Genomic DNA, 15,376 nt, shown 5'->3' on the forward strand with positions numbered 1-15,376 from the left:
GGGTCAGTGAAGTGTCTTCCAGTGGAGAACATATAGGGAACTGAATAGAAATTTAGAAAACAAGACATTTTAGAGATCCTTCAAATGTTGGTCCTTGATTAACAATTAGTCCCCAGTATAACACTAAGTAAATGGTAGGATATAAACAATTCTATGAAGGATATATATGCCCCAGAGTATGTATGACATAATATGATGGCGCTATTGTGTAGAGTAAAGGCAGGGAATATTACTGTATATCACACAAGCACCTACCAGACATCAACCAAACACTGAGAAGGAACTCGGGCCATCTGTAGCAGGATCTCTGAACAGTCAAGGACTGTAATGGTACTGACTCATTAGAGCTGACTGATTGGATTAAATCACAATAGGTCAATCAAGGGTCAGTTATTGAATGATCGGTGTTCTTATTACTGAATCTGGCCGTCAGAGTAAGTACCGTGTTGGTATTTAGTGGTTCGACTGACAGCTGATTACATTAGTGGAGTGTGTATTGACTGTGTACTTGTCTGAGGTGGTAGACGAGGCCGCCAAGATGTCAACAAACTGATGAAGGGACAGAAAAACTGAAGAACTTGACACTATGTGAACATTTCCTGTCAGTGCAAATGTGACCTTCTAAAAATGGTACATGTAAATAGTTTTGTCATCATCATCATCACCATCATCATCATCACTATAATGACTTTGGGTGGTAGAAATATATGACAACGATACAGACTGACCTTAACTACATTGTCACACCGACATAACTGAGTTTCATAATAATGACCCATGACGATCAGGGTTGATCTTCACCCACCCATGCTTGTTGTAAGAAGTGACTAAGGGGATTAGGTGGTCAGACTCGCTGACTTGGTTGACACATGTCATCAAATCACAAATGCATAGTTTGATGCTCATGCTGTTGATCACTGGATTGTCTGGTCGAGATTCGATTATTTACAAACTGTAGCCTTATAGCTGAACTTTTGCTGAGTGCAGGGTAAAAACTAAACTCACTCACTCATAATGATGAATCACAAGACAACAGAAATAATGATGACGCGACACTAAATGTTAAACTTTAATCCTGACCAAAGATCCAGTATTATAGTGCATGTTCCCATACATCACACTGTCCCAGCACCCACAGAGATGAAAAAATTCACACTGGCATTTTTCATTTGTAACTCAATCTCATGCAATTTCATCCATGAACAATACCAGCTTCTGTTAAACTTGCAGGGTATTCCAACATTTAGTTACGTAATACATCTTCAGGGTGACACTGCATCCTGTGTACAATAGAGATGAACTCTCCCAGAAAGAGGAGAGAAACTTATGAGCTTGCCACAACAATCTGACACTCTGATTGGTTGAGACACCTAACTATTAACATGACACAACATTCCGGATCTCTGATTGGCTGAGATACCTAACTATTAACATGATGCAATACATGAGTTGTCGCAAGAGGCTGGGACATTCTGTATGTGAAGTGAACTCAATCGGAATGCACCGTGTCAGGCCAAACTCCGACTGCTCTGTGTAGGAGGAAATATCTCCCACTATCTTACTAGCAAGAATTTCAACCTCCTCATATTGTACTCTTTGTTATAAACAACTGACACCTGTCACAGTGGACACAGCCATGTTTTTATACCTCATCAAATGTTATCTGGTTTATATTTACTTGATGCATATCTTACATGTCAGATACGATGCAGACAAGGCTTGGTACAACTGAAAGTTTTATGTCAGTCGTCTACAAAATTCTTGAAAGTTACACAAGTGAGAATCATGGGTGAGATACACATGACTGTCAGATGCATGAGTTACGTGTCAGACCCACAGCATGTGTGAGTTACGTGTCAGACCCACAGCATCTGTGAGTTACGTGTCAGACCCACAGCATGTGTGAGTTACGTGTCAGACCCACAGCATGTGTGAGTTACGTGTCAGACCCACAGCATGTGTGAGTTACGTGTCAGACCCACAGCATGTGTGAGTTACGTGTCAGACCCACAGCATGTGTGAGTTACGTGTCAGACCTACAGTGCCTGTGTTACATGTCAGTCCCACAGCATGTGTGAGTTACGTGTCAGACCCACAGTGTTTGAGTTGCATGTCAGACTCACAGCATGTGCAAGTTACGTGTCAGACCTACAGTGTGTGAGTTACATGTCAGACCCACAGCATGTGCGAGTTACGCGTCAGACCTACAGTGTGTGAGTTACATGTTAGACCCACAGCATGTGTGCATTACTGAGTTACATGTCACTTCTGTGAGGCACAGATAAAGTGCCTGTTTTGTGCAAGTGATTAACAGACAAGTGAAATGGCAGTAAAATCCCTATCTTTGGAGATGCATAAATATGTGAACCCTTTAATTCCTGACTCATCTTCAAGATCATAAAAATAATTACATTAATCAGAATATGTTAAGGATTCAAGATCTCTGAGATTACTTTCATGCTTTGATTCCAGAGCCTCGATTTGACAATAGTACTAAATTCAAACCCTACCATCAATGCTAATTTCATCAAAAAGTGTCTGGGAGAAGAGAAAAATTCTATATTCCATCAATGCCACATTTGTCAAATGTTGTCAAATTCTAGATTCAAGCCTGATAGTGATGATTTCATGTTAAAGAAATGATTCACAAAAATTCAGCTTTGTGGTGAATCAATACAGACGAGATTCAAGATAGCTGCAAATACAACACATTTTGCACTTCTGATGTGAAGAGGGGCAATATTTCATGTTAATGCCGGTCAATACGATGGTATATAACGCCATGATGGATGCTCCACTTGTCTCCTCCAACACACAGTAATAAGGGACAATTTCTATACTATCAATATGAAGGGTTTCCTTTCCACTGGGAAATAAGCACAATTTGCTGTACTGGCATCCCATAACAGTCAAATATGGATCTACGTCACTATGAATTTACCCCACAAATACGGTATAGTATCACATATATACTGTCCTATATTAGTGCAGGATTTGATGGTATTTCTTTAAAATATATTAAATGTCGTATCTCATTGCATAGCTTTCCCAACATGGATCAGACCAAAACAAGAACATAGTTTATATATATTATCATGGGAATTATAATATTTCACACCTAAGAAGGGTTAAAAATAGTTCTTACTATTAATACATGGTTCATACTGAATATAATATAGACATGGTTCATAATGAAACATGTAGTTCATACCGGCTCATGTAAAAATACTTCAGTTCACTCACACAATCAAAATAAACATCTAAAATGCTAAACAAAACATATTTAACTGTTTTTGGAAAAATGTTTGCAATTTGCTGCAAATATTTTGCTGTATAATTCATGCTTGGTTGATTCCCAAATATAATTAGGGGCCAATACAACTCCACATTTTAGACACAAGTTAGCCAAGATAAAAGTGTTCCCAACCCATTATGAACCATGTATAAGACACCAGTCTTTGTGTCTGCATTTCCCGACTGTGGCACCACCTACCTGTTCTCCTGTGATGTTCTGAATGTTTGTCAGGTTCTGTGTGAACATCGCAACCTACAAGCAAAGTCAGAAATATTTAATGTTCCTAAACATTTTTAAAAAAATATTTGAAGAATTTCCTTAGATTTAAGATTGTTATTTTAATACCAACTCACACACATTACATGTTTTTGTGTTTTTTTATTACATACATAAACTTCCTCACAGACCCACTCAAAACAAGTTACCCTCAGCATCTGGGTATTCAAGTTGTAGAAAATCACCAACATACAGGATAGGATGATATTTTTCGTATACAACATGTCAACTTACCCTACCAAGGTGAAGGTCACCCTTGGGAATGCTGACCACATAGTCTGTAATAACATAATAAGTCATAAGTCATCAGAAAGAATATCTGAATCTCTGATACCTCCTGCATATCGGTAATAAAATCTTAACATTGTTTTTGTGCTATATTAATGCTGGAAAATGAGTGTGATATAAATCTTTAAAGGGAGGAAATTATTATCAATTTCAAGAAGGTTTTTGAGAGTGTGATTGGCATAAAATAAAATGGAATGAACAATCTTTGTTCAGTGGCAGCATTCATGATCTGACAAAATAGTGGTTGATATTAGGACCATCTGCGCCATGACATCAAGCCTGACCACAACATCCATGTTAGCCATGAAATGGGCAGTAGGGTAGCTGAAAGGTTTAAAGGATTTTCTTGTTATGCGTTCCTAGGTTCGATTCTCCGCATAGATACAATGCTTGGTGTCACTCGCCATGATATTACTGGAAAAATGGCCAAAACTAATCTCACCAACTCACTCTTAATGATGTCAACCGTCATGGTTCATACCTTCGATGTTATCACCGTCAAAGTCCCCAACAGCGCTGGCGTATCCCATGTAGCTGTCATCCTCCTCCGGGGGCCCCTCCCGTGTCGACACATACTCCTTGTTCTTCACTTCGTAGTTGTACAGCTGACCTGTGGGACAGGAGGATCAGACCAGTGATGTCACATACACAGTGTAGCAGGGAGATACACACATGATTGCTCTTACTTGTGTGTTGTTTGTTAGTTGTGGAAGCAAAGACACTGGCCTTAAGTCAACAAAGATAGGTCTGCCAGTCCAGTGACTGACACTGTGAATAACAGTCCATGCTGTCTGGGTTCACTGACATTCAAATCACTAAGGTCTCCTTTCACAAAGCACTAAGGTCATTATACGTCACTAAAGTAACCTTTGTCCCATGTTAAAGAATTGGAGGTTAACCTTAGTAAAGGCTGCCTCATGAAAGAAGCCCCTTACCATCTAGTCCATTTTGTTAACTCTTATAACCAGCTTTGGCAGCTGATGACTTATTCTATCTTGACATCCCCAACTATACCTACATATAACTCATACAGACAGTCTCCATTTATGAGTCAGAATAATGTACATGGGGGTTTTGTCTACGTAAAACTGTTTGGAACTCCATTCATGCACTGTTTACTGGGAGGAAAAGTTTTTTTTAATAAACTGCTTGGTATTCTTTAAACAGTTTTGCTTGTTACCTACAGAGTACATATGAACCTGGATATAGCTCAGCTGGTATGACATAAACGATATGGCCAATACTTCCTCTCTTTGGTGTACATTACAACCTTCCTACAGGAACTTCACACTTACACTCTCAGCCTCTCTGACCTCAGCCAGGACAAAATGTAACAATATTATACCTACAACCACACAATATTCATCTTTAAATTGAAAGGTTCAATAGCCCATGGTGATACGACCCGTAACACACCTACAGATGGGTCACACAGGCATGATGTACACTATGGTCAGTACAAAGCTGGCCAGTGGATAACAACAGTTGGTGTCAGTGAGTGGCTGAATGTGTGACACCAGTGTATACTGAGTAGTTCTAGCAGTACACTGTCAACTGGAGGGGGCATCTCAAAACAAAACTGGTGTTTTTCAAAATAGTAGTTCTCTTTTGTAATTGATGTTCGGATGTTCTGATGTGAAGAGATCAATGCAATTTTTAATGTAAATATCACTGTCTGAAGTAAATGTGCTGACAGGTGTATGAGCATAGGTGCATATGTAATGTTTAAAGGGTCTGTATGAACATCTTCTATACTAAAGGAGCACCAGAGTTACCTGCCTTTAACTACCACCTTGATATAGCTGTTTCCTGTTTCATGCATGACACACAACCGCTCTCAGCACCTCAGCACCAGGAGAATGCTCCAGTATGGATGCAAATTTTTTAGGCAATCCTCAAAGTGTGTCAAGATTTTTTTGAGTACCCGAGAACCCTCCCTTGTTTGGGCAGATGATACAGGGGAGAACTACAGTGTGAATAAACATGCTCAAGAGTCCAAGCTGGTCTTGACCTTTGCTCCACCCACGTGCAACCTGTAACCTTCCCAGCGTGAAAGCTAACATTTAGGTTGGGTGCCAATCTTACTGACACATATGGCTTCAACTGAAGGTTATACCCATTCACATTGGGTTAGACAGGCCTAGAGGACTCACTCCCTACAACTTGGTTGTATTGTACTATCTGTGCTTCTTTCTTAAAGCCTTACCATTCTTACAAAATAACTTTGCCAGCTGAGCTTCATCTTTATAAGGACAATTTATTTTTACTTTGGTTTATTTAAAAATCATTCACAATATTTTCCACAAAAATATCAGAAATATGTGAAGATGTTGAACAGACTGCATCATGGAATACCAATCACGTGAGCTAAAACACAAAACATTACCAGAAGCACAAATATGCTACATCCTTACAACCAACTGGTTCTATAAATAGAGCAAACCATGTGACCTGCAGCCTTTTTCTGGCATCATGTTACACTCCTCCATCCATAGCTTCTATTCTGAGACAAAAGCAGTGGCTCTATAAATACCTGCATGCCCTTGTGATGCCAACAAAGCTCACTCACACACAATATTGGTATATTTAGCCCTGAATGCATGGCACTGATCATTGGTGGTGAAGCTGGCACTAAATATGCACCTTCTACTTTAGGTGGTTAAGTGCAAGTCTCATAATGTAAGAGTGATGCACTTTAGTGTGTAATGTATGCCATATTGTGTCAGTGATGTGCTTTACTGTGCAATACACGTCATACCGTGTACTGTGTAATACATGTCATATTGTGCCAGTGATGCATTTTACTGTGTGATACATGATATATTGTGTTAGTGATGCACTTTAGTGTGTGATACATGACATATTCTGCCAGCACAGTGTGTAATACATGTCATATTGTGTCAGTTATGCATGTTACTGTGTAATACATGTTGTATTGTGTCAATGATGCATGTTACTGTCATACATATCATATTGTGCCAGCATACTGTGTAATACATGTCACACTGTGTTAGTGAACTGTGTAATATATGCCATATTGTGCCAGTGTACTGTGTAATGCAATCATATTGTGTCAGTGTACTGTGTAATACGTCATATTGTGCCAGTGTACTGTGTAACACATATCATATTGTGCCAGCAATGCACTTTACTATTTAATACATCATATTGTGCCAGCATACTGTGTAATACATGTCACACTGTGTTAGTGAACTGTGTTATATATGCCATATTGTGCCAGTGCACTATGTAATACATATCATATTGTGCCAGTGTACTTGTAATACATGTCATATTGTGCCAGTGTACTGTGTAATATATGCCATATTGTGCCAGTGTACTTTTAATACATGTCATATTGTGCCAGTGTTCAGTGTAATACATATCATATTGTGCCAGTGTACTGTGTAATGCATTTATATTGTGCCAGTGTACTGTGTAATGCATTCATATTGAGCCAGTGTACTGTGTAATACATGCCATATTGTGCCAGTGTACTGTGTAACACATATCATATTGTGCCAGCAATGCACTTACATCATATTGTGCCAGCATACTGTGTAATACATGTCACACTGTGTTAGTGAACTGTGTAATATATGCCATATTGTGCCAGTGTACTGTGTAATGCAGACATATTGTGCCAGTGTACTGTGTAATACATATCATATTGTGCCAGTGTACTGTGTAATGCATTCATATTGAGCCAGTGTACTGTGCAATACATGCCATATTGTGCCAGTGTACTGTGTAACACATATCATATTGTGCCAGCAATGCACTTACATCATATTGTGCCAGCATACTGTGTAATACATGTCACACTGTGTTAGTGAACTGTGTAATATATGCCATATTGTGCCAGTGTACTGTGTAATGCAGACATATTGTGCCAGTGTACTGTGTAATACATATCATATTGTGCCAGTCTACTTGTAATACATGTCACATTGTGTCAGTGTACTGTGTAAAATATGCCATATTGTGCCAGTGTACTGTGTAATATATGCCATATTGTGCCAGTGTACTGTGTAATGCAGACATATTGTGCCAGTGTACTTGTAATACATGCCACATTGTGTCAGTGTACTGTGTAATATATGCCATATTGTGCCAGTGTACTGTGTAATGCAGACATATTGTGCCAGTGTACTTGTAATACATGTCATATTGTGCCAGTGTTCAGTGTAATACATATCATATTGTGCCAGTGTACTGTGTAATGGGGTGTTCTCAGCCAGCTCAAAATATTTTAGAGGGATTAAGAGATTAGGACTGTGGGATTATAGTCTTTCACTGAAATGTGTTCACCTATTTAGGGTCAGTTCAAGATCCCTTAGATAAAGTTTGGTGAGCTACAATCACCTGTTGAGTGAACTGTGTTTAATGAGTGTTATATTGTGTAGTTTACTGAGTAAAACATGTTACATTGTACCACTGAAATGTGTAATACATATGTGATTGTGCCAGTGTCCTGTGTAATGTGACCATAAGGCCAGTAGATGTTGTCCACCACTCACCTTGCCAGTACCAACTTCCCACAGCTGCCACCATCATCTTCTGACCATCCTGTAACACAGACACAGCCACATGACCCTGGTCACAGTGCAAGCTTACTCAAAACACCTTACAGCAAAATGTGGATAGAAACTTTGTAGAAATTGAAATATAATTATCACATTCCTTGTGAATGTTTAACTTTAAGCTTTGGTGACAAGAAGAATATATAAATAAATGAACAGACAAAAAGATAATCGAGAATTTCATCTAAGGTACTTTTGAAGAATGACTCCAACTTTCAACTTTTTCATGTGTTATGGTGTAAATAACGATACATGAACTATTTTTCTTGAAAATAAATGCAGCCCTCTATTAAGTCAAAGCTAAAGTAAGAACATTCCTAGTTTGCATGAACAAATAGCCCATGAGTATATAACGAAGCCTTGAAGTTTCAAGTCTGAAGCTTTGAGTTGACAAGCCACAACACAGCACACATTGCTCAATCACTGCAGACTAAAATGAAACATGATACACAGAAATAAATTGCTTCTACACATCATAGAAACGTCAGCAGACAGTTTCAATAATCCTATAAATACACTTTGAAGAGCTGTTGACAGATCGGTTCTCCTGCTGAAAGAAATTCCATCTGAGGTATGCAGCTCCACATGTAGGATTCTAGACTAGAGGTTGTTCTCCAATATATGAACTTCAAAACACACTGGAACACTTAAAGTCTTACGTTCTCAGAGCTGACTTTTAGAACACAGCCTCCCAAACATCCCAAGTGACCCCAAATCAGGGATAAACAGACACGCCTAGGTCTACAGTATAAACCTTTCAAGCACTAACTGTGAAACACCACATTAGACATCTGATTTCTATAACAGTCTCTATATCCCATTTTTCACTGTCTCCAACTGATAAACAATCTAACAAGTAATCTTGTGTTTAATATGGGTAAATACTGAAATACAAGTAGTTATGCTTTAGTTGTTTCTACAAAAACCTGAATAATCCATTATTACAGCTAGACAAACTGGTAATGTTGACAAAATTCACATAATCAAAATGGTGAACATGAAAGAAAAGGAGAACACGTGATAAAAGAAGGTACTTGTTATTACCCTGCCTGGAGTGTGGCACTAAGGTTACAGCAGGTGAGCCTCAAATCATGGTATAAAATGGCACAAGTGTAACACACACAAAAGGATAAATATGACTGGATACATGAAATAATCTTGAACATGACACTAAACCTTATTTCATCTCACTTCTTAAGATTTAACATATCAAGATGCCCTGTTGTTTGAAAGAAATTATCACAAAAAAACAAACGATGCCAAACTCACGTCTTTTTAAATGTGACAATCATTCACAAAACACATTCACAAAACCCTTGATGTGACATAAAATGATATTCCCTCATTTCAGCTCTCATCCTCTCTAAGAAGCAACACAAATACAACTTTTTCACCATTAGTCACTGATTTTGATGATATCAATCACACTTCCCCAGTAGCTATAAGCAATCCTCCCATTTGTCTTTACCAGCAGGAAATAGCAGTGGATGTTGCCGTGACAGAACCAATCAAAACAGACCATCTCTTTCCCAAACATTTCAAGGGAGAAACAAATAAATCCTTCAACATTTTTAACTGGAACATCTTTGTTAAATAAACTTCTCATCTTCTGATAATCAACTACCGCTGTCATAATAATCCCTGTGTCAATATGTCTCCCTGTCTGAGATATGATAAACATAGCAGATTTGTTAATGATGGAGAGAGATCACATCTGGAAGCTATTCCATCAGCTACGATACTCCACAATAAGCTGCAATCACACAAGCACTTTCAAAAGATATTGTTTATTTCAAAGACATAAATATTTAAATTTCCTGAAAGCATCTTTATTCAAGAAATATTCTTTGAAAAGAACCAAGTGGGCGGTTTTAATCAGGTTTTAGCAATATTCAAGTAATTTCACCCTATCTGAGCTCAAAAGATATCATTCACTAAATCTGAAAATACTGCTTCAACAAATATCAGTTTATAGAATATTTTAGTGAGTGAGTGAGTTAAGTTTTATGCCGCTTTTAGCAATATTCCAGCAATATCACGGTGGGGGACACCAGAAAATGGGTATAGAATAAATCAATGTAAATGAGTAAGTGAGTGAGTATTTTTGGCAACATTCCAGGAATATCATGGAAAGGCACACCAGAATTTGCCTGAACACATGTAGGTATTCAAACCTGGCGAACACTTTAACAACAAGGCCACCCCACTACCCTTCACACAAAGAAACATGCGCAGCTTTTACAATTTCATAGCTATTGTCTATATCTATCCACAACACTAGAGAACACTATCTCACAATCACTATGTCATAATGTGGACAGATAAAAAGCTATATTACAGAATTTCTTCTCCTTCAGAAAATACTATCTGTGTGAGAATCAGTTTCTTTAGGATATCAATACTTATATACAGAACTAATTGTCCTTGATCAATCACAAGCGATAATTTGCAATCTGGGATGACCTGATTAGAGAACCATATACAGAATTAGTAACATTTGTAGGGTATTATGCCTAATATAATCAGAGAGGCCTGTAATTAGCTGGTGTGATATTTCCAGCGTGAGGTATAAATGGCCGTATACAACCCCAGAGATATGTGCTCAATGAACCTGATTGGAGTGGCTAAATTGGGCATCAAAACATTCGGATGACTCCATTCAAACATGAACAAATTCCTGGAACTGCGGTTTCTAGATATTGATTCTATTAAATGGAAAGTTTATCAAAAAACATTTGCTGTGTTGATTTCCACAGTTATCGATTCAGTGTGTCGCCAGACTTGGACTAGTGGACTTTGTCTGATGGTAGACTGGCTAGACAGCCTCTATAAAAACACCAACACAAGAGACACATACACATTGTAATATCTATATGCATATATGTGTTATATGAGCATAAAATACAATCTACTATCTTCAAACAAGTGGCTAACCACTCCATGAGGAAACTTAATCTCAGGACAGGGTGACCACATGAAAGAAGACTTAATCTTTGGAGAAGTGATCATGTACCTCAAGAGATTACTCAAAATTCACATAAGAGGCAATACCTCAAGAGAAGACTTAACCTTTGGACATGTTATCAACTACCTCGGGCAATGACTTAATATTCAAAATGAGAAGAGGCATTACCTCTAAGAGAACACTTTATTTTTGAGCAAGAAGTCACAAAATACCCCTGAACAGATGAGGCTCAGTCTAGAATCATTGTGCATGGCACAAAAGAAGGACTAAGGCAACAGAGCATCCCGATCAATATCTTTCCAGTCTGCTGGGATGGCCTATCGAGGGACTCCCATATCAAAAACTTGCACTTTCCTCTGATGAATTGTCTGCGATATGATTATTCAAAACTGAGGTTATATTTCTGACTGAAGATGCAACCGTGACAGATAAAAATATAGCACGGGGATTTCCAATTTGAAATATTTTGCTTTCATGTGAAAGAAATGTTTGTGAGTATCATACGAATGCTGACATCCACTTGCCCATTTCCTCACACTCAGTGACTGATGAATAAAACCAAAAGTAAATGAAATTAGTGGGAGAAGTCTGGTGAAATACCCCCGAAACAGAAACACGAGATGAAGAGTTCCACTGCACACTTTGTATTACCTTACCGATCTTTGTGTTTACTGTGATGATTTCCCTGAGATCGGAACATGTGGAAATGTTAATTAATTTTCAAAAATAAGTACATCTAGTTATGTTACAGAGAGGGACACAACGACTGATCTTCACACATAAGCCCCATACGGTGAGCTGAACCCAGAAATCTAAGATGTGAATTTCAGTAGAGTTCTGATGCATCTATGTGGCATGTAAACAATGAAGTCTGTAAAATAGCAGATCCTGTGACCACATTTGTGATATGACGACACACATTTGGGCTAATTACCAAGTCCGGCCACCTGATTCACTTTTTGAGTTCTTATGACAACTGGAGTTAGCTGGGGAGCTTTGCGTGAAATCAAGACAGGTGCTTGAACACAACCATTCTCTTGGAGATGACACAACTTTAAGGATGATCAACTTCTTTATTTTAACAATTGCGACGTTACCGAAACATCACAACTGTTAAAATAAAGATATTGATAATATATAACATTGTGTCATCACCATACCAGCAACTTCTAGAATGCCACTCAAACAAGTCAACCATTCCCTTGGCAACAATAAACCGAAGACACAGGAGCTTCTCAAGATAATTTCAGGATAAAATCTCAAAGAACTTATTTTAAGAGTTACCAAAACACATTCAAGCTGTAATAAAGCCAATACATATTTTTACAAAAATAAACATAAAAAAGGAATTTTTTCAAAGATACCCCAAAATTATGCAAGACTAGGAAACAATTTATTAACCCAGTAGTCGAATCAAATTAAGATAGTTACGTCTGAAGTCAGAGATCTGACCTGGTTTTTGATGACAGAACAAGCTTTGATCAATATATCAAATACCACAAAATACTGAGTGCTCTAGAATAGACCCCATGTAACTTAAACACTCCGATTTTCGTTAATCACATAAACCAAATAGCCCAAGTGGCACGCAGCTAAACTAATCAATAGGATGAATCTGAACCAAGTTCATGAAGATTGGAGTTGTTCTTCTTAGTTGACCTGTCTTCTTGCCCCAATATCAGCAGCATCTCAAAAGTGTTCATGTACAAAGTTAGCATGGCTCCACAAGCAGACCTATTATCTGTTCATAGCTATATCTAACACAAATTCATCACTCAGGATGTCCAGTGATGTACAGTTAATGTTCTGTGATGTTTTTTGTAGATTTTGGGATGGCCCCCTGTGTGGTATATGTGTTGTAACTCACACCAATATTTACATGTCTGGTGGTAAAGCTTTTCTCATCTGAATAAACATATGTGACATGTAACATATCTATTCTGAGGCCTTTCAACCAGTCTTCCTCTCTCAAAAGGTATTTGATTCAGAATAACACTCCTCTCTTGAGGTGTCTGGAGTACTGACATATATTACACACATTCCAACAGTTGAGGTATCCAGGCTGTCATAGGAATTTCAGTATCTTTAACAAAATATTTAGAACACAATTATGTCTGCCAAAATGTGATGTTTCATCAAGTGGAGTTTATTCTGTGCGTGACCTACTGTTTCTTAGCTACTCTTAGTTAGTGAACAAGTCCTGAAACAGCTGTCCATAGGAAGTGAACAACTCCCAACAGCATCTGTATTGATGTTGTGGGATTCTCCTGTACAGCCACTTGCCAGACCTTACTGTTTAAAATACTTCTCCTACAAATTTTTAAAAAAAAAACTATTCAGGGTTGGTCATTGTTAAAAACCACAACATTTACATTAAAATCATTTTAGAGATAATATACTTTAGCAAAAACAAATGTTCCATTAACAAAATATTTGGATATTACATTAGAAGACTAAACCAATATTCACATTCCATATATACTGCTCCATTTTTGGTAGGGATGCCTAATTATCTTTCTATGGCACACAAGACTGATTTTTATATGTCAGAGTACATGTATATGTAAAGAAAATATTGTGTCTAACAATTCCTGTCAAAAGTTGAATGGTATATATTTTACATTACTTGGGATTTACGGTAATTTGTGAACCTAAGTTTGATGATAGATACAAACAAGAAAAAGAAGCATTTTTTCTGATTACTTTGAGAACACAGTTCAGTAAACTTAAATAAGGAAATGAATGGAAAACCTACAATGTAGAAAACATTGAAATTACTTATATCAACAGATTTGGTGAAACAAACAAATATTGGAGAATAAAGACAATTCAATGGACATGCAACTTCTTTATTCTGTATAGGTGATGTTTTGACGTAGATTCTGATGTCGTCAAGAAATTGTCATCCAGTCATTAAATATATCTTGAAATGTCACCTATACAGAATAAAATAGTCTCATACTTCATTTCTTTAACTTCTACGCAAATCAAAGAAGAAAAACAAATAGTTCTGATGGTTTTTGTCACATTTCCTACACCAAGCCTTAAGAGGACACATCGAAAGCTGAGGTCCAAATAGCAGAGGCTGTGGGAACCATAAACTTTATCTGCTTTGACCCCATGCAATGTTGAATGGATTTCCAGTTTTTCAACTCCAATGTTTACTTACAGTGTAACCCTGGTTATCTTGATCCCACATACTGAGAACCAGATGATATTTGTGTGAAGTGAAACATACACACCATAGATGTAGTGTGCAAAATAGTTTCCAACTTTTGCTAGGCACTTGAGCTCACTGTGTCTGAAAGTTACTAGCCCAATTCACTAGTCAGAAATTAGAATGTAGGCAGTTAGGCCATTGACTGTCAAGATACAAGATATACTGGCCCAACTGGACTTTTGATAGCCACAGGCTGGCAGGCTAGTTGCATTTATGTGTCCTTCATCAGTAAATCAGTTTCTGTCTTCCATTCAAAGAAATGCACTTACCACCACCATCAGGGAAAGCTGTTATCTGGGAACCAGTGTGCTTGGATAAAAGCATGAGTCTGCATTAACAAGGTTTGACTGTATATGTGTACAACATGTAACTATGATCTACACTGCAGTCATCTGGTATGAGACACACCTGGTTGACAATGGGAACCAGTCAGTGTTTGGATAAAAGCAACAGTCTGTATTAACAAGGTTTGACTGTATGTGTGTACAACATGTAACTATGATCTACACTGCAGTCATCTGGTATGAGACACACCTGGTTGACAATGGGAACCAGTCAGTGTTTGGATAAAAGCAACAGTCTGTATTAACCAGGTTTGACTGTGCATGTGTACAACGCTTAGTTTGACCTATACAGCACATGTTTGGGTTGGCTGACCATATACAGTGGAAGCTGTCTGAAGTGGCACTCATTGGGAGTGAAGAAATAACCTTGTTTAGACAACATGCTGGATTGTAGAGCTGATGATA

At 37.9% G+C, this 15,376-nt stretch overlaps 1 protein-coding gene across 1 annotated transcript in view; it reads right to left on the minus strand.

Moving 5' to 3' along the window:
- Positions 1–15,376, minus strand: part of LOC137255660 (integrin alpha-8-like) — a 96,347-nt gene that overhangs the window by 21,299 nt on the left and 59,672 nt on the right. Inside the window, exons 6-9 of the mRNA XM_067793137.1 lie at positions 8,380–8,428; positions 4,341–4,469; positions 3,806–3,849; positions 3,494–3,547 (exon numbers count right to left, since the gene is read on the minus strand). Coding sequence (XP_067649238.1) covers positions 3,494–3,547; positions 3,806–3,849; positions 4,341–4,469; positions 8,380–8,428 — 276 coding nt within the window. The remainder of the gene's footprint in view (positions 1–3,493; positions 3,548–3,805; positions 3,850–4,340; positions 4,470–8,379; positions 8,429–15,376) is intronic.

Source organism: Haliotis asinina, chromosome 11, assembly GCF_037392515.1.
Source record: "Haliotis asinina isolate JCU_RB_2024 chromosome 11, JCU_Hal_asi_v2, whole genome shotgun sequence".
NCBI classification, from domain to species: domain Eukaryota; kingdom Metazoa; phylum Mollusca; class Gastropoda; order Lepetellida; family Haliotidae; genus Haliotis; species Haliotis asinina.